The sequence below is a fragment of the Bos indicus x Bos taurus genome, chromosome 18 (genome assembly GCF_003369695.1).
Source record: "Bos indicus x Bos taurus breed Angus x Brahman F1 hybrid chromosome 18, Bos_hybrid_MaternalHap_v2.0, whole genome shotgun sequence".
NCBI lineage: Eukaryota > Metazoa > Chordata > Mammalia > Artiodactyla > Bovidae > Bos > Bos indicus x Bos taurus.
In genome coordinates, this window is record NC_040093.1 from 11108333 (window position 1) to 11134430 (window position 26098).

General features: G+C 48.8%; 1 protein-coding gene across 1 annotated transcript; it reads right to left on the minus strand.

Moving 5' to 3' along the window:
• Nucleotides 1-216: 216 nt before the first annotated feature.
• Nucleotides 217-14088, minus strand: CRX (cone-rod homeobox). The gene is made up of 4 exons (XM_027515316.1): nucleotides 13994-14088; nucleotides 5548-5682; nucleotides 4668-4819; nucleotides 217-3105 (listed from the first exon to the last, which is right to left on the minus strand). The coding sequence occupies exons 2-4, from the start codon at nucleotides 5645-5647 to the stop codon at nucleotides 2458-2460; spliced, it is 900 nt and encodes a 299-aa protein (XP_027371117.1). The 5' UTR covers nucleotides 5648-5682; nucleotides 13994-14088; the 3' UTR covers nucleotides 217-2457.
• Between the last annotated feature and the right edge of the window lie 12010 nt (nucleotides 14089-26098).

Sequence of the window (26098 nt, forward strand, 5' to 3'; positions counted from 1 at the left end):
ACCGCCCCCTTGCAGCGAGGGGTCATAGCAGGTGGAAGCTGGCTGTCTGAAGCCCATATTCCTGCTTAATTAGCTTTACAGAGATGTAACAGAAAAGACAGTGAGCAGACAGAGAAACCACATGGACACACCCATGGCCCCAAAGACAGACGTTTTTACCTCCAGGCCCCTCCACGGAAACAAACAAACAAAAAATCACCCAGACTTTAAGCAGGATCCAACATTTTAATCATTTTCACTCCACAGGTGGCCAGCGAAGGGAGACCTGGAGCTCCAGTGAGTGGGCAAGGGGAGGACAGAGGACCGACACAGAAAGAGGGAGCCCTCTTGTTCTGTTCCCACTTCCTTTGACACTCTTCCTGGCTTTAGGAATCCCTAAGGGATAGCTGAAGAACCAGCCTTCAGGAGACTGGCCCATGAGAAGGAACCTGGAATCTCCTGAAAGATTTGACTCCTTCCTCTGTCCAACTCCTAGAGAACTCTCAGAAGACCCCAGGAAGTTGTGGGGGGTGGGGCGCTCTTAGAGTCTTACTCCCATTGGCCTGAGTCTGTGGTCCCCCCACCCTGGCCCATTCTATTACTGCCTCTGAATCATTTGTATAAGACACGCCCTTCTCTGTGAATGGAGAACTTGGTGAGGCAGGGAGAGACTCTACTCACACCTGAGACCCCAGCCTCCAGCAAAGAGTGTGGGGGCCTCTGCAAAATGCCTAATGGACACTGCATCCTGGTCCCAGAGTTTACACGGATCCAGAGCACAGTGCCGTCTCCTACCTGCCCCTCCCTGACAAATTTTTGCCTGGATGGGGGATTGACATCCACCCCGTATGTCAATATATGTTGTCTTTCTCTGTTTAGATATCACTTCCCACTGTGGATTCTGGGTCTAATCTCCCAGACCCAGGAGAGATGATGTGTAAGCCATCTTTGGGGGCTCTAGTGATCTCAGGGTGCCGCTCATGGTTCCTCCTGACCTGGCATCATCTGATGCCACCCAGTCTCTCTTTGCATCGTGCCCCTCCTCCTGACCTTGCTTTCTGCCCTGGGGGCCTGGAGCCAGCTTGTCCTGGCTAGTGAGCACAGACGGTAAGTGTCTCTTCCTAAGTTCAGGGACCTCAGCCTGATGCCTTGACATCAGCCACAGTGGGAGTATTTACACCACAGAAATGGGCAACGACAAACCAGGATTTCCTCTTCCTTCCAGAGCTCATTGTTAAGCACCTCCCAGCATACCACTTCCTTCCCATGCTACTTTCTTTCACTCCTGGCCTTGTGAAACCCACCAGTGAATGGCTCGTGGCTCCTGCCTCCCCTACCCAAAAATAAAAGAACTCAGATTGAGAAAATAGGTGCCAAAGTACCAAACTTCCAAGAGTGTTGGAATGCCTGCATCCTTCTTCAGAGCCTTACACTGCTTGTCTCTGTGGCCATGGGTCAGGCTGTATTCAAATAAATACAGTGCGGCCCCAGGAAAATTTCCCAGGCCAAGCTCTATTTATAGTCCAACCCCACAGTCGAAACTGAAAACAAAACCTCTAAAAGAGGGAGTGTGAGTGCGGGATGTGGGGCTGCCCCCAAATCCATTTCTCTTGCCCCACCCCCGTCTCTTGTATATTTACAGGTGGGAAGCCTGTCCACCTCTTCTTCTCTTGGAAATAGCCACAGTCATAGCTGGTGTACCCCATGCAGCAACCGTGATTCTTCCAGTGTTTAGGTGAAGTTCACCTTTAAAAAAAATGCTAAAACGAAAGAAAACAAACCAGACGTGAAACAGGCAACTTGCCTTCCATTCTTCCACCAGATATGCCCATTTCCAGTGTCGTGAATGAATGATGAAATGTCTTTAAGAAGAAACTAACAAGAAGAAGAAAATACATGTGTGTGTGTGTGTGTGTGTGTGTGTGTGTGTAGCCCCCTAAACCTATCATGTAAACCTGACGTCTGTGAAATCTGGAAAATTGCCAAATGAATTTCTGAACTTAACAGTATAGTTGGCCTAAAGGTTCCATCCTGGGGCTTCGTAAAGTCTGTCTTTGGAATTTCTAGAAGGATCTCTACCCATGAGCTACAGAAGTGTCCCCGAATGGAAAGTTAAGGAATAAAGCCTCCCTACCTGTTTGTTCAACAGCACTGTGATTTTCTGACCTACACACGACCCCGGGTCAACTGCAAGTTTGGTTTAATTTCATCTCAGGGTGAGTTCTCAGCACCAGTTTCTGGAGTCTGGGGCTCACGGTTTGAAATGCCAGCTGGACTCTGTATGAGACCACCTTGGGGTTGAGAGGATGACTAAGACCTATCGAGCTCCCCGGGAGGAAAGGGGTGGACTGTGTTGGTCACTGGAGCCAATGAGGCCGTGACCTTTGGAAGGACTTCTGCCACTTCCCCCGGGATGCTGTCCCAGGGCAGGTTGGGACAATGTGCAGGGGGGACAAGAGAGGGAGAGAGGAGTGTCTTCTACAAGATCTGAAACTTCCAGGCACTCTGATCCTTGTAGTCCAGGGGGTCCATGGGGTTGTAGGTGAATTTCCAGGTGCCCGTGGGGTCCTTGAACTCTAAGCTGTCCACAGGGCTGTAAGTGCCATAGCTCTGGCCTGACAGGGAGGTGGGGGACTGGGTCAGGGAGGGCCCCACGGAGGGGCCTGAAAGGGGGCTGAGGGCCGGGCCCCCCAATGGGGGCACCATGGGAGACAGGTAGGGGTCCAGGCCACTGAAATAGGAGCTTGGCGACCCATAGGCTGAGGGAGAAGAGCAGAAAGCAGAAGCAGGGGCGTAGGTCATGGCGTAGGGCGCTGAGGTCAGAGAGGGGCCCGAGGCCACTAGCCCTGCCCGCTGCGCCTCGGGCAAAGGGGACTCGGAGGCCGGACTCCAAATGGACACTGTGGCCACGGCCGTGGTGGGGGAGCCCGAGGGCCCGGGGAGAGGGGGGCTGTAGGAATCTGAGATGCCCAGGGGGTCTGGACAGACATCCGTGGAGGACCTCGGGGATGTGCCTGCCTTCCTCTTGGCAGGACGAGCCTTGGCTTGCGCCCCTGGGGGCTGCTGCTGCTGTTTCTGCTGCTGCCGCTGCTGCCGACATTTAGCCCGGCGGTTCTTGAACCAAACCTGGGGGGCAAGAGGGGAGATGAGGGAGGGTGAGTGGGCAGGAGGCCCAGGGGAGCCTTCATGATGCCCAGGACTGGTGATGCCTATCCGTGAAGCATGCCGGAGTCATAACTCTCCACTTTGCAATCGGCTGTGGGGCACTCTGGGGGCTTCCCAGGGGGCTCAGGGGTGGAGAATCCGCCTGCCAATGCAGGAGACTTGGGGCTCCTTGGTCAGGAAGATTCCCTGGAGAAGGAAATGGCAACCCACTCCAGCATTCTTGCCTGGGAAATCCCTTGGACAGAGGAGCGTGGTGGGCTACAGTCCGTGGTGTCACAAAGAGTCAGACACGACTGAGCAGCTAAACTACAACATGGGGCACTCTATTCATCCACCATCCACCCAATTATTTATATATACAGTTGTACAGTCACACACATACCATCATATACAATAGACACAATTGTACATGAATACATTTGTGTGTACATACATAATTACACACATATATACACATTCTTCCAGCCAATCATATGTACATACCTGCTATCATGTAACATACAAATATACACCTATACATTCATCTGCCCACCTAATCATTCATATATACATGGAGACATACAATCATACATATGTACATTCACCATCTAATCATATGCACACACATAACAATCATGCATAAGTACAGTTGTATATAATGTACACAATGATGGGCTTCCCTGATGGCTCAGATGATAAAGAATCTGCCTGCAATGCAAGAGACCTGGCTTTGATCAAGGGAATGGCTACCCACTCCAGTGTTCTTGCCTGGAGAATTCCATGGACAGAGGAGCCTGGTGGGCTACAGCCAATGGGGTCGCAGAGTCTGACATGACTGAGAGACTGACACTTTTACTTCACATACAATGATACACACTTTCATCTTTCCAATCCTATGTACATACGTACACATATTATCATACAAACAAGCATATATACATTCATATATACATCATACATACATACAATCAAACACACACATATACATTTATCCATCCATGCATCCATCCATCCACCCATCCATTCAATTATTTAATAAACATGTATTCTTCTACTCCTTTGGGCACACAGCAGTGAAGCTGACATTCTAGTTGAGAGAGACAGCATATAAATAAATGGTAAGGAAGGAAATCACATAGAATTTTAGAAAGTGATAAATGCTATGGGAGAACCAATTGAGCAGAGTGAGGCGGAGTAGCAGAGTTGGGATGGCGGGAAAAAGCTGCAGCTTCTAATGCCAAGGGCGGTGTAGGTCTCATTGACTGGCAAGGTGACTAGATTGGTTGATAAACAAAGACTTGAACAGGGTGTAGGGAACATATCTTCCAGGTAGAGGGAGCAGAGAGTGTTCTTGGTGGGAATGCTAAAGGAAGGACCGGGGGCAGGGCCGATGGAGTAGAATGAGAAGGGATAGGCGTGCAAGAGAGGAAGCCAGTGAAGTAATGGGGATGGGGGATTAACAGGACGCTGCATGACTTCAGCTCTTCCTCTGTGACCTCTCCCTCTTCCCTCCGCTCTGGATCCCAGGAACCAGGACACCCCACCTGAACCCTGGACTCAGGCAGGTTGATCTTCAGAGCCACCTCCTCACGGGCATACACGTCCGGGTACTGAGTCTTGGCAAACAGGGCTTCCAGCTCTTCCAGCTGGCTTCGCGTGAAGGTGGTCCGTTCTCGCCGTTGCTTTCTTGGGGCGCCTGGGGTGAGGACAGAAAAGCAGGACCTTCGGGTGACCTGAGACCCCACTCTCTGCATCTGTTGACGCAAGGTCCTGAGAAGGCGTGGGATGCCGACAAGCCTCTTCTGGGTGTTCTTCTGCCCAAACTAAGGGGGTGCTGATTCCCTCAACTTCTAGACCTCACTCTGTCCCCCTGGGAAATGGGTTCTCCCTTTGCCTGTCCTTAGGGGGACTCTTGCCTCACCCCGAGGAGAACTGGCTTTACCTGTGTAAGAAGGTATATGAGTTTGGTTTTTATCCCCTTTCTAAAATTTCTTCTGCACTAAGACATTCACTTGAAACACGACATTTGGGATATCCAGCCATTTGGGGATATCCAGCCTATGAAAGAGGCAGGACCGTAATGGTCAACTTAATAAAAGAATAATACCATCAAAAATAGAACGCTTCCTTCGCTAAGAAATAAAGCATGCTGACAGATGGGAATTCCTCTGGGTCCCCCTTCCAGGTGGCTTCCCTCCCTCACCCGAGACGGAACCACTGTCCTAAATTTCTGTGAAGACCCAGATGCTTTCCTGCATCCCTGAGACATGTGGGGTGGTGCTCTGCATTTACAGTTGAGCCCGTTTGGCTGGTGTATGGCCCTGATGTCACTCTTGTAAGTACCCATCCTCTTCCTGAGGGCAAGGGACCCCAGAAGATGGGGGCCAGCTGGGGGTGGGGGGCGGGGAGGACGACTGTACTCACTGGGGTAGGACACAGCTGGGTGCATCAGATCCACACTGGGGCCACTCAGGGCCAAGGCGTTGACGGAATAGTGGGGCCCCGGGTTCATATACGCCATCATGATCTTCGGGGATGCTAGGGCCCAGGTCAGGGGGCCTGCAAGAAAAGGATGGGTGCTCACAAACTCCCCAGTTCATCACCGCCTCACTCTCTTCCTAGATATGTGACCTTTGGCAACTTATTCCCCCACTCTGTGCCTGGGTTTCCTCACCTATAAAACAGCCCTCTGCTTAAGGTCGTCAAAGTGTCACTGGGGCTCTGTAAAGCCAAGATCAAAAGCTGCAATGAGCATTCTAAATGGAAGCTCTTATTTCTACTCTATCCTTTAAAAAATCTTCTGACCTACTCCCTTGTCCAAGACCTTTCCCCTCCCCGTGTGTTAGTGTTAGTCGCTCAGTCGTGTCCGACTCTGCAACACGTGGACTGTAGCCCTCCAGGCTCCTCTGTCCATGGGATTGTCCAGGCAAGAATGCTAGAGTGGGTTGCCATGGCCTTCTCCAGGGGAACTTCCCAACCCCTAGGACCTCAAAAAAGATGTTCAGCCTCACACAGAATCATGACAAGTAGAGTGACCAGTGGTCTCAGTCTGCCGGGGATGGAGAGCTTTATAGGGATGTGGGATTTCAGTGACAAATCTGAAAAGTCCCAGACAAGTCGGGATGGTTAGTGACCCCAAGGGAGTCACAGTCAAATGACGGCATGTAATGATCTCCCATGACTATTTTTGACCCATCAAGTTGGCAAAGATCAAAGAGGCTTGGTAACTCCAGGGCTGGCCTCAGAACAGGCTTCTCGTGTCAGATGGGCGACAGTGCGGATGGAACAAACTGCAAACATTTATCAAAGAAAAACGCAGTCTTTCCTCGGTCCCAGCAATTCGCCTTCAAGGTGCCTCGGCCACCTCATCAGAAGATGGGAACGAACAATACAACTTACATCTTTAGGCTGATGTGAGGGTCAAATGAATTATTGTGCATCTGATACTTAAAATAGCACCTGACATGCAGCAAATGCTACAAAACTGTGGCGGTTATTATGATTTGCAAGCGGACATTTGCATAGATTTTATGCTCGGATACTTCTTATTGGAGTATAGTTCATTTACAATGTTGTGTTGGTTTCTGGTACACAGCAAAGTGATTCAGTTCTGTATTTTTTTCATATTAGTTTCCATTACAGGTTATTACAAGGTAATGAACAGAGTTCCCTGCGCTCTACGGTGGGTCTTTGTTGTTTCTCTCCTTCATATATCGTAGTGCGTGTCTGTTAATCCCAAACTCCTAATTTATCCCTCCCCACCCAAGCTAGGATTTTTAATGCAGCATATTTATAATTGCCGCAATGTGGAAGCATCCTATACGTTCACCAAAGGGGACATAGTAAGTTATGTAATTTAAGTAAGTTATGTTACGATTATGGCACATCCGGGCAAGAGAGTACTATAAAGTCATTAAAAACTATAATTCTCTGTGAATGGACTTGAATCGACCTCTAGTATATAGTTAAGGAAAGATTATCCTGGGACTTCCCTGGTGGTCCAGTGGTTAAGAATCCACCTTCCGATGCAGGGGATGTGGGTTCGATCCCTGGTCGGGGAACTAAAATCCCACATGCTGTGAGGCAGGTAAGCCTGAGCACCGCAGCTACTGAGCCTATGTGCTCCGGAGCCAGTGGGCTGCAACTAAAACCCAGCACAGCCAAATAAATAAATTAAAAAAAAAGATTATCCTAAACTTAGCAATGAGACAAATGGTTGACAGCAAGTCACCTCCTGGTTATCTAGACAACCAACCCAAGCATTGGTTCCTTTTCTAGGGGACTGTACCCTTGCTCAATTGATTCTTCACTGTTGATTAGGATCCAGACACTGGCAACTTTCCGATGCTTGGTTGCCAATGATTTGTCTCTGGTGGAAAAGATAACCTCAGGGTTACAGTTTTGCTGCCTGTAGAACTTGAACTAGTTTTGTACCTAACCTGACCAGCTTTTTTCAGCACACCTTTTCCGAATAACAGTATTAACCTCTCTTCCTTGAATTCTCCTTGGAAACAGCCGGTTCACGACTTCAATCTTTGTTTTTGGCTTATGACATGTGCCTAAGAGTCAGGTTTTTTATTTTTTTATTACATTTTGGCAATACAGGGGTGTGTGTCTGTGTATTAGATATCATATTTTACCAAATTATGGGCTTCCCTGGTGACTCAGTGGTAAAAGAATCAGCCGGCTAATGCAGGAGACACAGGTTCAACCCCTGGGTGGGGAAGATCCCCTGGAGCAGGAAATGGCAACCTGCTCCAGTATTCTTGACTGGGAAATCCCATAGACAAAGGAGCCTGGCAGACTACAGTGCATAGGGTCACAAAAGATTTGGACATAACTAAGCAACTAAACAACAAAAACCACATTATATATACAACGTATATTCAAAGGGAAAAAAGTGCAGTGCTGTGTATAGTAGATATCATTTATTACTAAATTATATATACTATATATGTGTATATATATATCAAAGGAAAACAACAGTGTGTATAGCATGCTACCACTTGTGGTTTTTAAAAATATATACATACATATATTTTTGCCTGCCAATGCAGGAGACTTAACAGACACAAGTTCAGTCCCTGGGTGGGGAAGATCCCCTGGAGGAGGAAATGGCAACCCACTCCAGTATTCTTGCCTGAAGAATCCCACGGACAGAGGAGCCTGGTGGGCTACGGTCCATGGGGTCGCAGAGAGTTGGACATGACTGAAGCGACTGAGCACAGCATATATACATATACTTATATATTCCTACTGCATAGAACATTCCCAGGAAGAAGGACACAATATTCAGTAAAAGTGGCTGCCTCTGAGGAGCTGTGTTGTATCCATACCTTGTTTTACAGTTTGGATTCCTTTTTAACCACGTGTGTGTAAATTACCCTTTCAACAACAAAGCCAACAATACCACCTATTTAAAAGAGAGAGAGAGACGCTCTCCAGGGCTCCCTATCGCCCTAGTTAAGATGACCTCAGGAGACCTCTCAGCCTCTCCAGAAACTTCCAATAACTGTTCTGGGCCAGGAATGCCTCTCTCCCAGCCCCAAACCCCCTCTCACCAGCTAACTAACCCCTTCTTCTCGAGGACACAGCTTAAACATAATTTCCCAGGAGAGCCAGCCCACACCCTAAACAGGATGTCTCTCTCTCTCTCTCTCTCTCACACACACACACACACTTTCTCCTGTTCTTCAGGAATCACACATACTAAATATGACATATTTATAAATATGTTTGCCTGTCTGTCTCCCCTAATCCAGCTACCTGAGAATGGAGACTAGGAACATTTTAGTCCCTGGGGTGTCCCCAGCATGCCCAATAAATATTTGCAAAATAAATAAATGCTTACAATTGGATGGTGTTTATGTGAGCTCCCACCTCATCCTTCTCTCACTGCCCTGTCCTTCTCAACCCTCATTTGAGTTTCGTTTATCATAAATTGAAGTTCTGCTGTCCACTCAGTAAATACTTTTTGAAAATCAATCATGCTCTAAGGTCTAGGGAGACAATAAGAAATAAGACACACAGCATCTCTGCTCTCATGGGATTGAAATTTGAGGTTCTGATCAGGGAAATCAACATCGAACAAGGAAATAGACTTTTCTTAAGAAACTCAAAATGCTTCCAGAGACTTTCAAGAACTCCAAGGAAAATTAAATGGGGTAGTAAGAAATTAAAAGATGATTACTCCTTGGAAGGAAAGCTATGACAAACCCAGACAGCATATTCAAAGGCAGAGATATCACTTTGCCAACAAAGGTCATATAGTCAAAACTATGGTTTTTCTGGCAGTCATGTACAGATGTGAGAGTTGGGCCATAAAGAAGGCTGAGTTGCTTTCAAACTGTGTTGCTAGAGAAGACTCTTAAGAGTCACTTGGACAGCAAGGAGATCAAATGAGTCAATCCCACAGGGAATCAACCTTGAATATTCATTGAAAGACCTGATGCTGAAGCTGAAGCTCCCGTACTCTGGCCACCTGGTGAGAAGAACCAACTCATTGGAAAAAACCCTGATACTGGGAAAGATTGAAGGCAGGAGGAGAAAGGGAAGACAGAGGATGAGATAGTTGGATGGCATCACCGACTCAATGGTCATGAGTTTGAGCAAGCTCCGTGAGATGGTGAAGGACAGGGAAGCCTGGCGTGCTGCAGTCCATGGGGTCGTAAAGAGTCGGACATAACTTAGTGACTGAACAATGAACAACAAAATAAGAGAATGATGGGGTTTGAGGTGAGGGTGAGTCGTCTGATTTAGGTGAATGATCAGGGAAGTCAGATGTCAATCAGGGCTGCCATCTCTTGAAGGCTTGACTGAGGCTGGACAGTCAGATTCCTTGGGGTTCATTCTTATGGCTGTTGGCAGGAGGCCTCAGTTCTTGCCACGCAGATCTCACCACAGGACTGCTCAAGCATGCTCTGGGGAAGCATGATCAGGGAAGACCTCTCTCTAAGGAGGTGAATTTGGGGCTGCAAAACGAAGGACTGTGCATCTGCTGTGAGAGGATCTCGGGGTAGAGGTCTCTAGGCAGAGGGAGCAGCAGGTGCAAAGGTCTGAGGCTGGAATCGTTTCATCTCGTGGGAGGAGAACCAAGGTGTCCAGCCCTACTGGAGCAGAGTGATCAGGATGGAAAGTGGACTGAGAGTGGGTGGGACCTGATGGAAAGGTCTCGGGGACGCTCGGTGTCGATACTAATCATAAAAGTAGAAACAACACATAAACCCTAAGAATCAAGGGGTGTCCTAGATAATGACTCGTATTTACACCCTAGAGTTGGCTCCTCCCACGGAGCACGGCTGCATGTGCAACCAATAAGATATTGTGGAAATGACAGTGTGACCTCTGAGGCCGGCCCTCTCTCTCTATCTAGCAAAGCAGCTGTTGTGCCGAATATGCTTGTGCAGTCCTGTGGCGAGGTCTGTACGGCAAGAACTGAGGCCTCCTGCCGACAGCCATGGGAATGAACTCCCAGGAATCTGACTGTCCAGCCTCAGTCAACCCTTCAAGTGACGGCAGCCCTGATTGACATCCGACTACAACAGGAAGAGAGACCCTGAGCCAGACTCATCCAGTGATGCTGTCCCTGGATTCCTGTGACCTCAGAAACTTTTGTCCGTTGTTCAGTCACTCAGTCGTGTTCGACTCTTTGTGGCCCCATGGACTGTAGCACGCCAGGCTTCCCTGTCCTTCACCATCTCCCAAAGATTGCTCAAACTCATGTCCATTGAGTCAGTGATGCCATCCAACCATCTCGTCCTCATCATCCCCTTTCTCCTCCCTTCAATCTTTCCCAGCATCAGGGTCTTTTCCAATGAGTTGGCTCTTCACATCAGGTGGCCAAAGGATTGGAGCTTCAGGTTCAACATAAGTCCTTCCAATGAATATTCAAGGTTTATTTCCTTTAGGAAACTATACAACATCATGAATATGTATTTGTTTTAAGCTGCTAGGTTTGGGGTTAACTTGTTACACAGCCACAGATAACTAATACACAAGACTTCCCAGTGCAACACGGCATTGAGTCCTCAGCCCAAGCCTGGGTCTTAGAGACAGTATTACTATTATGTTCATATTTTATAATTGAGAACATCTGCAGACTCAGGTGCTGGGACTTGCCTGGCTCACTCAGGCTGTGAGTGGGGACCACCCTCGTGGAGGTCCTGTTCTCCCAGTTCCCAGCCTGGATCCCCTCTGTCACCTTCCTTTCCTCCAAGGACTGATGATATTTCATCAGACCCTCATGAGAAAAGGGAAACAGGGAGCCTGCTGAACTTGCCCTCTAAGGACAGTTTGCAGAGCTTGGAACAAAAGCATCCATTTCTAGGGCTTCCCTGGTGATAGCAATCTGCCTGCCAATGCAAGAGACACAGGTTCGATCCCTGATCTGGGAAGATTCTACATGCCTTGGAGCAATCAAGCCCGTGAGTCACAGCTACTGAGACTGCATGCCCTAGAGCTGTGCTTCAAATCAAGAGAAATCACTGCAGTGAGAAGCTCATGCATCTCAACAAAGAGTAGCCCCTGCTCACCGAAGCTAGAGAGCGCCTGTGCAGCAAGGAAGACCAAGAGCAACCAAAAATAAATAAATAATTTTTAAAAAAGATCCATTTCTACTGTCTTCACCAGGGATCTGCATCGAGTTGCCCGGCTAAGGGGTTGGTCTTCCAGGAAAGCCTAGATCTCTCGTCCTGGGAGCATCCCATTCTACAGGCAGGAAACCTGAGTCAAGCAGCTGATAATGATAATGACCTCCAAGGTTGAGGGTTTGCCCACTCTACAGATCATCCAATAAGCAAGCGTGTGGTGGACAAGACATCAGCAAAGAACAATAAGAACATAAGTGATGTCAGACACCCACTGAAGCCCTCCTCTGGGTCTGGCAGCTAGATGAGGTGGTCGATGATATCAGACCTTCCGGGACTTCTCTCCTCCAAACAGGCTTTGTGTGTACAACCTCCAAGAGCACAGACAACAACCACAGTGTCCATCTTTCATTGAGAATTTGCAGTGAGCCTGACAGCGACCCTTTATCATCCTGCCAGGTGAATTTCATGGCAGTGATGTTTCATAGTCCCAAACAGTAGAGTGGGGCCTGAAGCTATTGCTCAGGGCTCCGGGGGTTCAGCAGCTCTGGGGCCAGACTCCCACCTGAGCAGGTGCTTGGACAGGTGAGGTCTGAAGGCTCACACCCACCTTGTGGGTCGTCCTGAAGATAATCTATGGCTGGAGAAACCAAGCCTTGGGGAAGGAAGGCACCTGCCCCCAGACAGGCAGAAAGTCCTCCATCCATTAGGACCTCCAGTTGGAATCCCCAGCTGCTCAGGAACAAGATCTCCAGGAACAGTGACCCAGGGAAATCGTCCCATGGGGCAGGTCTTACTGCCACCTCCATGCCACCAAGGAGGACACCGAGGCTCCGAGAAGCGGAGTCCCGGGTCCCATCACATACACCGGCAGCAGAGCCAGCACCCTCCCCTACAGCCTGCGCCCTCCCAACCACCAAGCTACACGACCTCAGGATGCTCCCCACAGCCCCCTGTGGAGCTCACATGCCCACTTCTCAGATGAGGGAACTGAGGCTGAAGGGGGTTCTGTCCATTTCTGATGACACACAGGGGTGAGTGGCACAGTCAGGAATAAAACCCAGATATCTTGGATCTCAGAGCATTGCCTTATCCCCCAAAAATGCTCAGGACCCCCCAAAGTGGGATGAGGCCAGCCCTCTCCCCTGCACTCACAACAAGCCCAGGTCTGAGACATGAGCTTCCCATGGCTCATCCGACTGCATCATGACAACAACTTGTCATTGTCTCCACTTTGCAGATGAGGAAACTGAGGCTCCGAGTGACCTCACAGACCTACATGGCTCCACCTCAGTCCGAGCAAGACCTACCCCCCAGTTTTGTCGGATCTCTGCAGCCCGCACTGGCTCGGTCACCCAAGAGACAAGGAGCTGACCATGTTATGTGGCAGCCTGGATGGTAGGGGAGTCTGGCGGAGAATGGATACACGTGTATGTAGGGCTGAGTCCCTTTGCTGTCCACCTGAAACTATCACACCATTGTTGATCGGTCATACTCCAGTACAAAATAAAAAGTTTAAACGTTAAAAAAAGAGAGAAAAACCTGGGGGTCGTGCTCACCACCCAGGATTGGATGCGGGGAAAGCCAGAGCCTCAGGAGACAGCGAGGTCCCCAAATAATCAATTCGGCCCCATTTCATCCCCAAACTATCGCATCCCCAGGCCCCTGGGGTAGTCTCCTCGTCTCCCCTTCCTCCTTCCTGCCGCAGCCACAAAACCTTCCCGCTCGGTGTACGTGTCTCTCTGATTCTATTTCGCTCATCCCTCCATCCTTCCATCCATCTATTCAACAAATACTTAGGCATCCCAACCACACAGCAGGTGCTGGGAGGAAATCAAGGTTCACTGGGGGAGATGGGCACTGAGTAGATGAACGCACACATGAAGAGGGAGTTTCAGGCTGTGCCAGCTTGTAAGGAAAGTACAAGGAGATGAGCCAAGGAGTTGCCTTCAGGCTGTGAAAAGCGCCCAACCCTGGGAGCTGGCGGGTTTGGTCATGCCACCCCCCCAACAGGCAGCCCCTGACGGAGTCTGTGTGCCACGGGCCAGCTTCTCCTGGCCATCCTTGCTGCCCCCGGCTGCCGTATTTCTCCAAACGTCAGGACAGACACTCTGATCCCTGTACCATCATCCAGCCAACATCATACACTCCCGCTCCTCAACCCTATGCCAGACCCTGAAAACACAGCCATGAACAAAATGAACCCACGTCCTGAGCCCTCCTCTCCCCTCTCTCGCCCCCACTTTCTCCATCCCCTTTCCTCGGCTGCTCCTGTGGACACTCACCTTCAGAGAGTGGGGACGGGGCTCTCCTGGGGGGCCCGGGGATGGAGTCATCAGACAGCAGGGGCTGAAGGAAACGGGTCCCCTCACATGGGGAGATTTTAAGCCCTGGCTGGGAGTGATGTCATCTGCCGTGGCCTGGATCTCGGAGGGTAATCCTGGCCCCCGGGTGGGGGACTCGACTGGGCGCCAGGAGGTGACATTGGCGGGGAGGGGGAGGGGCGCCCGTCTGCCTAATCCCCTCCTCTCCTCCCCCTCCCCGCCCCCCGCAACCATGACATCTTGGCAATTAGGGCTGATGGGGATGGGAGGCCCCAGCACCCTGGGACCAGGAGCCCGTACTCCTCAGGGAAGTTCTTCCTTAGGTCTAACTGGAGTCCCTCGAGCTTCGGCTGTTGTTCTATCAAAGAGGAAGGAGAGCAAGGTGGGATGTTCTGAGAGATCATTCGAGAACCGAGGGGCGCGGGGCTCTCCGGCTCCCTCTCCTGGGTCGTCCTTCCTCTCCCCAGCAGTCTGTCTGTCCACTAAGTCATCTCTGCACGGCCCCGTTGTTTCCTGCTCTGCCTCAGTTTCCCTTTTTCTTCTTTCTTTGCCTTGGCTTCTGTCACTTGTTGCTGTTCAATCGCTCAGTCGTGTCTGACTCTTTGTGACCCCGTGGACTGCAGCACGCCAGGCTTCCCAGTCCTTCACCATCTCCCGGAGTTTGCTCAAACTCATGTCCATTGAGTCAGTGATGCCAGCCAACCATCTCTATCGCTCCTTGATATCAACTTCTCCTCCCATTTCCTCTCCCCCCGACCCCTGCTCTCTCTCTGCCTGTGTCATCTCCATCTGTCCCTCCCTCCCTCCATGCCCTTCGTCTTTGCTTGGGATTTCCGTGCCTCCATTTCCTTTTGCTCTGACCCTCAAGGCTCCTGCCAGTCTGCCTTGAGTACCCCCTCTCTCATTCTTCAGCTCTGGGTCCCTCTGGTCCTGTCTTTATTGGTTTTTCTGTCTGTCTTGGTCCCTCTTGCCATCTCTCTCATTCTCTCTCTCTGAGTCCCTGTTCCTGTTTTGATTTTGGTCTCTGTCCTTGTCTCTCTGTGTCTATAAGCATATGGGCTTCCCGAGTGGCTCAGATGGTAAAGATTCTGCCTGCAAAGTGGGAGACCCAGGTTCAATCCCTGGGTTGGGAAGATCCCCTGGAGAAAGGAATGGCAATCCACTCCAGTATTCTTGCTTGGAGAATTCCATGGACAGAGGAGCCTGGCTACAGTCCATGGGGTCACAAAGAGTCAGACACGACTGAGCGACTAACACACACACACACACACACACTTGCCTCTCTGTGACTCCAGTCTCTCCCCCACCCCACCAGCACCTCTGTCCTTCATCCAACCTCTTAAACTTCAATTTCTGTTCTTGTTTTTCCCTCTTCCCTGTCTCTTCTTCTGATTCTTGCTTTCTTTCTCTCTAGTTCCCCCTCCAGTTCTTTCTCCCTATCTTGATACCTTTCTTGATCTATACTTCTGACTCTCCTTGTTTCTGCCTCTCTCTGAATTTTCTCCTCTCTGTCCTTTTCAGGGTGTGTGTGTGTGTGGATATAAATATCTCCCTGAGCTCCTGACCCCACGCGGGTCTGTTTCCCATCCCAATGTATCCCAACACCTACCTATGTGCGTGCGTGAGATCTCAGTAATCCCGCCTTGTGGCTGGGTCATTGTGTTTCACCATAAGGGGCCCTTTCTTCCTTCACCGCCCCCCACCAACCCCCTGCCAGGAGAGATTAAGGCCAGCAGCCTGGCTGGGGAAGCAGGACCCGTCTCATTAGCTTGAGCCAAGGGTGACAGGGAGACAGGGAGGGGCCACCTGACCCTCACTGACCGGCCAAAAGGCTACTGGTGGGAGGACCCAGTCCTGTAACAGACCCTCCTGGCCCACCGGAGAGGGGAAAGAAAGCTGGTCATCAGGGAGAGGAAGAAAAGAACAGGTCCTCGGGGGCTGCCCTGGAGGTCCAGGGTTCAAGAATCTGTGCTTCCACTACAGGGGGCACACGTTCGATCCCTGGTCTGGGAACTAAGATCCCACACAAGGGGCTTCCCGGTGATTCAGTGATGGAGAATCCACCTGTCCGTGCAGGAGACACAGTTCAATCCCTGGTCCGGGAAAATCCCGGAGCAACTACGCCCATACGCCGCAACTACTGAGCCTACACTCTAGAGTTCATGCTCCACAGCAAGAGAAGCCACTGCAAAGAGAAGTCCAAGCACCGCAACGAAAGAAAGGCCCTCGCAGCGACAGAGATCCAGCACAGCTAAATTAATTATTAGTTTTTTTTAAAGATCTCATATGAAAAAAAAAAGGAACAAGTCCTCAAAAGCCCCAGGAGAAGGTGTCAGCTCCTCTATCACTTCCCCCAAATTTTCCCACCCAGAGTCCCACCAGGCTGGGTAGGTGTGGGCAGGGGGGTTTCAGGTCACGCAGGTGGTTCTGGGATGTCAATTAAGCTGAGTCTAAACCCAGGCTACTCCTCCCCTGAGGCAAATAGCTTTCTTTTCTCATCTACACCCAAAAGAAAACTTTGGCAATCAGCCTTGCCTTCTCCCTTTTTTCCTCAGCATACCCCTCCTCCTCACACACAGATCAGATGCACCCATAAATCCTGTCATCTCTTCTTTCAACTAACTGTCCAGCTAAAAATTACAAAACACTGCTGGGAGAAAGGAAACAAGACTCAAGTCAGTAGTGACATATGAGCTTCCCTAGTGGCTCAAAATGGTAAAGAATCTGCCTGCAATGCAGAGGATCCAGGTTCCATCCCTGAGTTCGCAAGATCCCTTGGAGAGGGGAAATGGCAACCCACTCCAGTATTCTTGCCTGGAGAATCCCATAGACAGAGAAGCCTGGTAGGCTACACTCCATGGGGTCCCAAAGAGTTGGACATGACTAAGTGACTGACACATATGCCAGGAGTGACAAAGATCAAAGATACATTTCTTGGGGCTTCCTTCCCTGGTGGTCCAGTGGCTATAGGCAGCCATAGAGTCAACATATGGGGACAGAAGTCTGCCCTCCTAGAAAAAAAGGAGAAATATTTTCTTGACCTCAAGAAGCAGGCAAAGATTCCTTGAATGGGACACGGACAGCAGTAACCATAGGGGTGGGAGAAGGGAGGGAGGTTCGAGAGGGAAGAAACATGTACACCTGTGGTTGATTGATATATGGCAGAAACCAGCACAATATTGTAAAGCAGTTGTCTTCCAATAAAAAAAAAATCTTTTTAAAAATCAAACTTAATTAGAATGCGGAACTTCTACCCTTCAAAAAACTTCAAGTTAAAGAAAATCCTAGCTACAGTCTGTCAGAAGATATTTGCAAAACCTTATAGCTGGCAAAGAACGTGTATCCAGAATACATAAGGAAGACTCCAACTCAGTAATGAAATAGCTGAAAGAGATCCTGCACAAAATATATACAAATGGCCAATAAGTGCACAAAGATAGTCTTTGTCACTGGAGAAGGAAACACACACACACAAGGAGATACTACACATAACCACCAAAATGGTAACAAAGAAAAAGATCAACACCACAAATGTTGGTAAGGTTGTGGAACAACTGGGAACTCTTGTACTTTCTGGTGGGAATGGCATTGTCCCACACTGGAATACAGTTTGACTGTTTTCTATAAAGATGAGTTATTTTAACCTCATAAGTAGATCCACTCTAGGTATTTATCCAAAAGAATGAAAATATATGTCTACCATAAGACTTGTACAGAAATGTTCATGGAAGATTTTTTCATGTCCCAAGTCCCACATGTCTTACTGAGCTGTAAAAGAACAGAGTGTGACATAGCCATGAGATGGAATATTACTCGGCAATGAAAAAGGAATAATCTACTACATGTATTACATCATGGATGATTCACAAAACCTTATGTTGGGTGAAAGAAGCCAAACACAATATATTTATTTATTTGGCTGCATCTTATCTTATTATGGAGAAGGAAATGGCAACCCACTCCAGTGTTCTTGCCCGGAGAATCCGAGACGGGGGAGCCTGATGGGCTGCCGTCTATGAGATCGCACAGAGTCAGACACAACTGAAGCGACTTAGCAGTAGCAGCAGCAGTATCTTATTATGGCACAAAGGATCTTTAATTGCCGCATACAAACTCTTAGTTGCAGGATCTAGTTCCCTAGCCAGAGATTAAACCCCTGTCCCCTGGATGGGTAGTATTGAGTCTTAGCCACTGAACTACCAGGGAAATCCCCAAAATATATCTTTAACCTTTGTCATTCCTGGCATGTGTTAGTCACTTCAGTTCAGTTCAGTTCAGTCGCTCAGTCGTGTCTGACTCTTTGTGACCCCATGAATTGCAGCATGCCAGGCCTCCCTGTCCATCACCAACTCCTGGAGTTCACTCAAACTCATGTGCATCAAGTCGGTGATGCCATCCAGCCATCTCATCCTCTGTCATCCCCTTCTCCTCCTGCCCCCAATCCCTCCCAGCATTAGAGTCTTTTTCAATGAGTCAACTCTTCGCATAAGGTGGCCAAAGTATTGGAGTTTCAGCCTTGGCATCAGTCCTTCCAATGAACACCCAGGACTGGTCTCCTTTAGGATGGACTGGTTGGATCTCCTTGCAGTCCAAGGGACTCTCAAGAGTCTTCTCCAACACCACAGTTCAAAAGCATCAATTCTTCGGCACTCAGCCTTCTTCACAGTCCAACTCTCACATCCGTACATGACCACTGGAAAAAACCATAGCCTTGACTAGACGAACCTTTGTTGGCAAAGTAATGTCTCTGCTTTAGATATGCTATCTAGGTTGGTCATAACTTTTTCCAAGGAGTAAGTGTCTTTTAATTTCATGGCTGCAATCACCAACTGCAATGATTTTGGAGCCCAAAAAATTAAAGTCTGACCCTGTTTCCACTGTTTCCCCATCTATTTCCCATGAAGTGATGGGACCAGATGCCATGGTCTTAGTTTTCTGCATGTTGAGCTTTAAGCCAACTTTTTCACTCTCCTCTTTCACTTTCATCAAGAGGCTTTTTAGTTCCTCTTCATTTTCTGCCATAAGGGTGGTGTCACCTGCATATCTGAGGTTATTGATATTTTTCCTGGCAATCTTGATTTCAGCTCATGTCCAATGTTTTGGGACCCCATGGAGTGTAGCCCACCAGGCTTGTCTGTCCGTGGGAATCTCCAGACAAGGATACTGGAGTGGGTTGCCATGACCTTCTCCAAGGGATCTTCCCAACCCACGGATCGAACCTGGGTCCTCTGCATTGCAGGCAGATGTTTTACCATCTGAGTCACTAGGGAATCCTATTCCCTGGAGCTCCTAAAACCTTTAGGATTTCTTGTGAGGAGATAAAGATGTCTTTTGTTATGTTAATGAGATACCCTTCAGAAAGCCTTAAGTGACTCAAGGATGGACTGTTTGCCTGGGGAACCAATCTTGGGATTAAAGGATTAAAATTTCAGTCCCTTCCACCTCACTCCCACTCTCCACCCAACTACCCCCTCCTGGGATGTAAAAAGAGCTAGAGATTGAGGTCAACTGCCAGTGACCAAGGATTTCATCAATCATGCCTATATAATGAAACATCCATACAGCCCCACAGGATGGGGTTCCAGGAGCTTAACCGTTGGTGAACTAGGATACAACTTTGTGCTGCGAGAGTGAAAGTGTCAGTCCCTTCAGTCCTGTCCGACTCTCTGAGACCCCATGGAATGTAGCCTGCCAGGTTCCTCTGTCGGAATTCTCCAGGCAAGAATACTGGAGTGGGTTGCCGTTCCCTTCTCCAAGGGATCTTCCCAGCCCAGGGATCAAACCTAGGTCCCCTGCATTGAGGGCAGATTCTTTACCTTTTGGGGTTGGGAAGATCCCCTGGAGAAGGAAATGGCAACCCACTCCAGTATTCTTGCCTGGAGAGTCCCATGGATGGAGGAGCCTGGTAGGCTACAGTCCACAGGATGGCAAAGAGTCAGACACGACTGAGCGACTTCACTCACTCTTTACCTTTTGAGCCACCAGGGTAGCAAATTCCAAACCCCAGAATACAGAGGACAGAAGCTCCTGTGCTTGGGAGCCTTTTGATCTCATCATCTGTCCAGTCATGGTCATGTCCAACTCTCTGCGACCCCGTGGACTGCAGGTTCCTCTCTCCTCCACCATCTCCCAAAGTTTACTCAAATTCACATCCATCAAGTCAGTGATGCTATCTAACTATCTCTTCCTCTACTGCATCTGGCTGTTAAAATCCTTTTATAATGAAGTGATAATTTAGCGAGTGTTTTCCAGAGTTCTGTGAGCCCACTCTAGCAAATTAATGAAATCCAAGGAGGGGATCATGGGAATATCCAATTTATGACTGGTTGGTCGGGGGCACAGGTGACTATCTGGACTTGAGATTGATGTCTGAAGGGGAGGAAGAGGGCAGCCCTGTGAGACTGAGACTTAACCTCTGGAATCTGAGCCTGTCTCTAGGTAGGTAGTGTCAGAACTGAGTTCCTTGCTTGGTAATGTTGGAAGACACACTCTGAGCTGTATAATTCCAAAGTTCAAGAATAAAATATCTGACTTTTAAAAAGAAGAATAAAATTAAATTGCCATGAGACTTATGAAGAACAAAAACTGAAAAAAACTCATTATCATTTAGTCATTAAGGAAATTAACCCTAAAATCACAAAAAACGACCAATAAACTTTCCCCCAAAAGAGAGAAAAAACAAAAAAAATTTTTTTTAATCAGAAAATCACTGCCAGGGCTGGCACATGTGTGGACAGAGAATGGAGAGTGACTGGTTCGTGGACACAGACAGGATTTCTTTGGGGGATGATTAAAATATTCTGAAATTAGATCATGGTGATGGTTGCACAATCTTGAGAAAATTCTATAGAAACACCACTAACATGTATACTCTCAATGGGAATTTAATGGTATGTAAATTTGATCTCAAATTTTTTAAAAAATCAGAAAAAGCAGTTGCCTGGAGAGGAAGCACTGACTGCAAAGTGGCCTGAGGGAATTTTTGGGAGGCTACAAATGTTCTCCGTCTTAACAGCATGCCAAGAGTAAGCCTTTGTCAAAACCTGTCAAGCTAATCAGTTAAAATATACGCATTTTCTTGTATGTGCATTGTGCCTTGGGACTTCCCTGGTGGTCCAGTGGCTAAGACTCCGCTCTCCCAATGCAGGTTCGAATCCAGGTTCAATCCCTGGTCAGAGAACTAAGATCCCGCATGCCGCAAAGAAGACCGAAGATCCCATGTGCCGCAACTAGAACCCAGTACAGTCACAAAAATGTGTGTGTGTGCTTAGTCGCTCAGTCATGTCCGACTTTTTCCCACCCCATGGACTATAGCCCACCAGGCGCCTCTGCCCATGGGATTCTCCAGACGAGAATACTGAACTGGGTTGCCATGCCCTCCTCCAGGGGATCTTCCCAACCCAGGGATCGAACCCAGGCCTTTTGCATTGCAGGTGATTCTTTTACCATCTAAGCCAGCAGGGAAGCCCAATAATTTTTTTAATTGTGTCTTGACTTAAAAAAAAAAAAAAGAATATTGGAGGGAAATATTTTCTCCAATCTAACTTTTTCTCACTACGTGGACTGCTTGTAGCCTAGACAAGGAGGATTGCGGAAGCTTATTTTTGCAGCCCTATAGCCCCAGCCTCCATCAGTTCTCTGCTCAGGATCACAATTAGAAGACAATCTACCCTGTGCCCATCTCTGTGTGGACAGGCTCCTAACCACTCACTCCCCCTCCACCCCCCTGGCTATTCTTTCTGTCCTCACAGATAGCCAAGCACAAGGAAGGAGCCCAGAAGGCGAGAGGGGCACCCACAAGAGACAGAGTCTCAGAACAGCTGGTGGTGAAGAGCAAGTTCAGTTCAGTCGCTCAGTCGTGCCCGACTCTTTGTTACCCCATAAACCGCAGCACGCCAGGCCTCTCTGTCCATCACCAACTCCGAGTCCACAGAGAGACTGAGGGACAGTAAAGGACTGAGAGATACAGTGAGATAGAGAAGAGCTACAAAGAGGGAATAAATTTCCATTCATTACAATGATAGAACGACCAAGACAGAAAGACACAAAAGAGAAAGAATCTTGGTGTTTGTCAAGGAACGTCAAGGGCCCAGGACTGCAGTGGGAGGGAAGAGGGTTAGACCGTGGGGGTGGCCCCAGGTCGTGTGAGATGCTGCAGGACCCTTGCTTCAATTCACTGATGGGTTTCAGTCTCGGCTAAACCACACGCCTGAGGGCTCCTCACACCTGCACCCATTTAGCTGCCTAACACATTCACGCCATTTTATTTTCTGCAAAACTCTTATCACTGCCTTTGGATGTAGTACTTCCAGGGGCAGGCGCCTTCCCCCGCCCCCAACCCCCCAGGCTTGGTTTCTCCAGTTGTAGATTATCTCCAGGACAACCCACAAGATGGGTGTGAGCCTCCAGACCTCACCTGTCCAAGCACTTGCTCAGGTGGGAGCTTGGACCCAGAGCTGCTGAACCGCAGGAGCCCCAAGCAACAGCCTCAAGCTCAACTGGTTGGTCCCCAGGGCAAGGACGGTGATCTCCCTGGCTCCACCGTTTGGGATTATGAAACATCATTGCCTTGAATTTCACCCAGGTTGCAGAAGACTTAGACAGGCATTTCAAAAATGAAGCTAGCAAATGGCTCGTAAACTCACGACACAGAATGACTTTTCATCAGTCATCAGGGAAATGGAAATTAACACCTCACACTGATGCCTCTATGTCCCCTCAGGATGGCTAAAAGGGAAGGCTGACAATACTGCATGTTAGATAAAGACATATATGTGTGTAATATTACATATATCATAATTCTATATTATAGATCACATGACGTAGTAAAAATACTACACTTACACATTTGCATGTGTGTGTATGAACATATATGTGTGTGTGTATATATATATATAATATATATAAAATATGGGCCCAATATGACGGCAGAGCCTGTGCTACTGGACTAGGTCCTAAGGACATTAACTCTGTTATGAGTAGACCATAAGGACACCCAAGGTTCCCAAACGATGGGACCCCAGAAGAACATAGGAATAAGGGCCTCAAACAACCCAGTTTTCTCAGGACTGTCCCAGTTTAGAAGGCTCACTGGTAGAGAACGCACTTGCCAATGCAGATGACCTCAGTTCCATCCCTGAGTTGGGAAGACCCCCTGGAGAAGGAAATGGCAACCCGCTCCAGTATTCTTGCCTAGAGAATCCCATGGACAGAGGAGCCTGGTGGGCTACAGTCCTTGGGATCGCAAAGAGTTGGACATGACTGAGCGCACATGCAGTTTAACACTGGAAGCCCCGCATACTGGGAACCCCTGAGCCCACACAAATGGAGAGGACTGCTCCCCTTACTGACCAAACTTGGGAGCCTCTTTGGAGAGAAGAGCTGGACTCTCCATACTGGCGTGTACTCTGGACAGACTGCCAGCTTCAGAGATGAGAATTATCAACTTAGGTCTTCAGAGGAGGAAAACTGAGATGCAGACAAAGGAGAGACTTGCCCAGAGACACATGGCTAATGGCGAAGCAAAACAATATTTGGGCCAAGGTTTCTTTGCCCATCGAAACCAATGCCCTTGAGTGCATTGGAGTGCTACCCTTGACTCATTCTTAATGAGATGTTCACGGGGAAACAGACACGACCCACGACCTCACCAGCTTTTCAAAATAACCGAGGACTAGGGAAGCTTGGTTATATCAGTTGCTATTTATTGTATTCAAAGTTAAAATGGAGGTATTTAAAAAATGTTTGTAATACTTTTAAATGTATTTTAAATTCCGTTGTTTTTTTTTAATTGAACGCTCTCCTTGAAAAACCCCAACACTACAAGGTACCTCGTGTCTTGAGGCGAACTTCAGGGCTCTGCAGAAAATTGCTGGCAGGTCAGACCCTTCCAGAACGTTGTCTGACCAGGAGCCCCAGGTCATCTCTGAGAGCCCTGCTCAGACACACCCAGAGTCCCTCACTTGTACCTCCTTTCCCCATCTCTAGAACTCCCTGTGACTCCCAGGGAGACAGAGAGGAGAAAGAGGGTAGGAAATCAGAAGTTTCAAGATAAATTTTTTCCATCAATCAAGTTGGCCCCCTCCTAACCCTCTCCATGTGGTTGCCCAAACAGCCAGGGAGTGCGCATGCGCGCGCCGCCCCTCACCCCGCCTCTCGGGTGGGCTCCTCGTCGCCTCTGACGCCCTCCTGCGGCCGCCCTGGCCCCTAGGTCTCCCCACAGCTGGTCCTCTGACCCTGGCCTGGTCCCATTTAGCAAATGCTCCAATCCTCTTAAGGCCAGGCCGGCCTCAGCAGAGCCGAGACAGAATTAGATCAAATTTGCGGGGGGAGTGGACCGTCATGTGATGGGCTGGGGGGAAGGGAGTGGACAGACCGTCGGGATAGAAAGAACATTCCTGCTTGTTTCAGCTGCCACGAGGAGGTCTGAGGCGTCTCACACTGAGACCCCCCCGCCAAGAGGAGGCTCGGATGTGGGGGAGTGGCGGGTTGGGGGCACAGAGGGACGGGGCAGGGGCACCTGGGAGTGGAGGTATCTTACTCCCCATGCCCGGAAGAGCCTGACGCTTCTGTCTGCGTCTTCACACCATCTCGCCTTTCTTTAAGTATTTTAGTGTTTCTTCTAGAATCCTTAATTCTTGGCACGTGTGTTTTTACGGGACAGATATTGACAGCCTTTGGGCTGCCCTCAAAAGCTCCCCACCCCCACCTCTCCAGCCTCCCACCCCCACCCCCACCCCACTGCCCGCCTTGCCTTCGCGTTCCAGCAGGAGGGACAATGTTTAGACTCACAAGGTTTTCCAGAACCAAGCAGCAGGCAGCCCCTGAGGGCAAGCTGTTTCTTCTTTAGCATCTGATGAACACTCTGGGCTTCCTCCCCGAGGCTACCAAGCTGCAGACAGCCCCAGGAACTCACGGGGTCCACATCCCCTGTTCTTTCCAGAACCTTCTGAATGGGGCAAGGATGAGACCTCATGGGGGGAACTTGTGGAGGCAGAAACCTGTCTGGTCAGGGAGCCAATGTCAGGTTCCACTCTTCCCAGACGCTTGACACTTCGCTGGGAATTTTCACAACCCCTCCCCCACCGGATTAGACCCCCAGGCTTTTGTTATGCCTGCGGGCTCCCTCCCTTCCAAGCTCTGAGCTCACAGGTGACATCTTTTGCTGTGATTCTTTGAGTAAGTAAGTGAAGTTGCTCAGTCGTGTCCGACTCTTTGCAACCCCATGGACTGTAGCCTACCAGGCTCCTCTGTCCACGGGATTTTCCAGGCAATAGTACTGGAGTGGATTGCCATTTCCTTCTCCAGCGGATCTTCCCGACCCAGGGATTGAACCTGTGTCTCCCGCGTTGTAGACAGACGTTTTACTGTCTGAGCTCATGGAGTGCTTGTATTCAGTTCTGCTTTTAGGTTTCTCGGAGCCTCTGCTTACCTTTCCATCAGTCAGTATGTCTCCCTGTTACATGTATGTTTCATGTGTGTTTCTGTTTAAAGACACGCTTTACTACTTATAGTTGATTCTTGCACACTGAGCACATGGCCAGCAGCACTCTAATTTACAGGGGAAGGGAGCTTATCTCGAACACGTATTTTCTCAGTGGGACACATCACTGCCTTCTGGAAAGGAACAGAAGACAATTCAGCACTGTGCTTGGGAGTATTTTAAACAGTATGATTGGGACTTCCCTGATGGTCCAGTGGTTAAGACTCCTCGCTTCCAATGCAAGGGGTACAGGTTCGATCCCTAGTTGGGTAACTAAGATCCCACATGCTTTGTGTAGTGGCAAAAAAGTAAATAAATTAAAAAATAAATAGTGAAATCACCAACAAAAAGCACCAAAGTACCATATGACTCAGTAATTCCGCTCCTAGGTATATAGCCAAAAGAACTGAAAGCAAAGATTTAAACATTGTGTCCTTAGTTCAAGCACTCTTCACAACAGCCAAGAGCTAGAAACAACCCAAGGGCCCATCACCAGATGAATGAAGAAACAAAATACAGCATATGCATGTATATAATGGAATATTATCCAGCCACAAGAAGGAATAAAATTCTGATACACACCA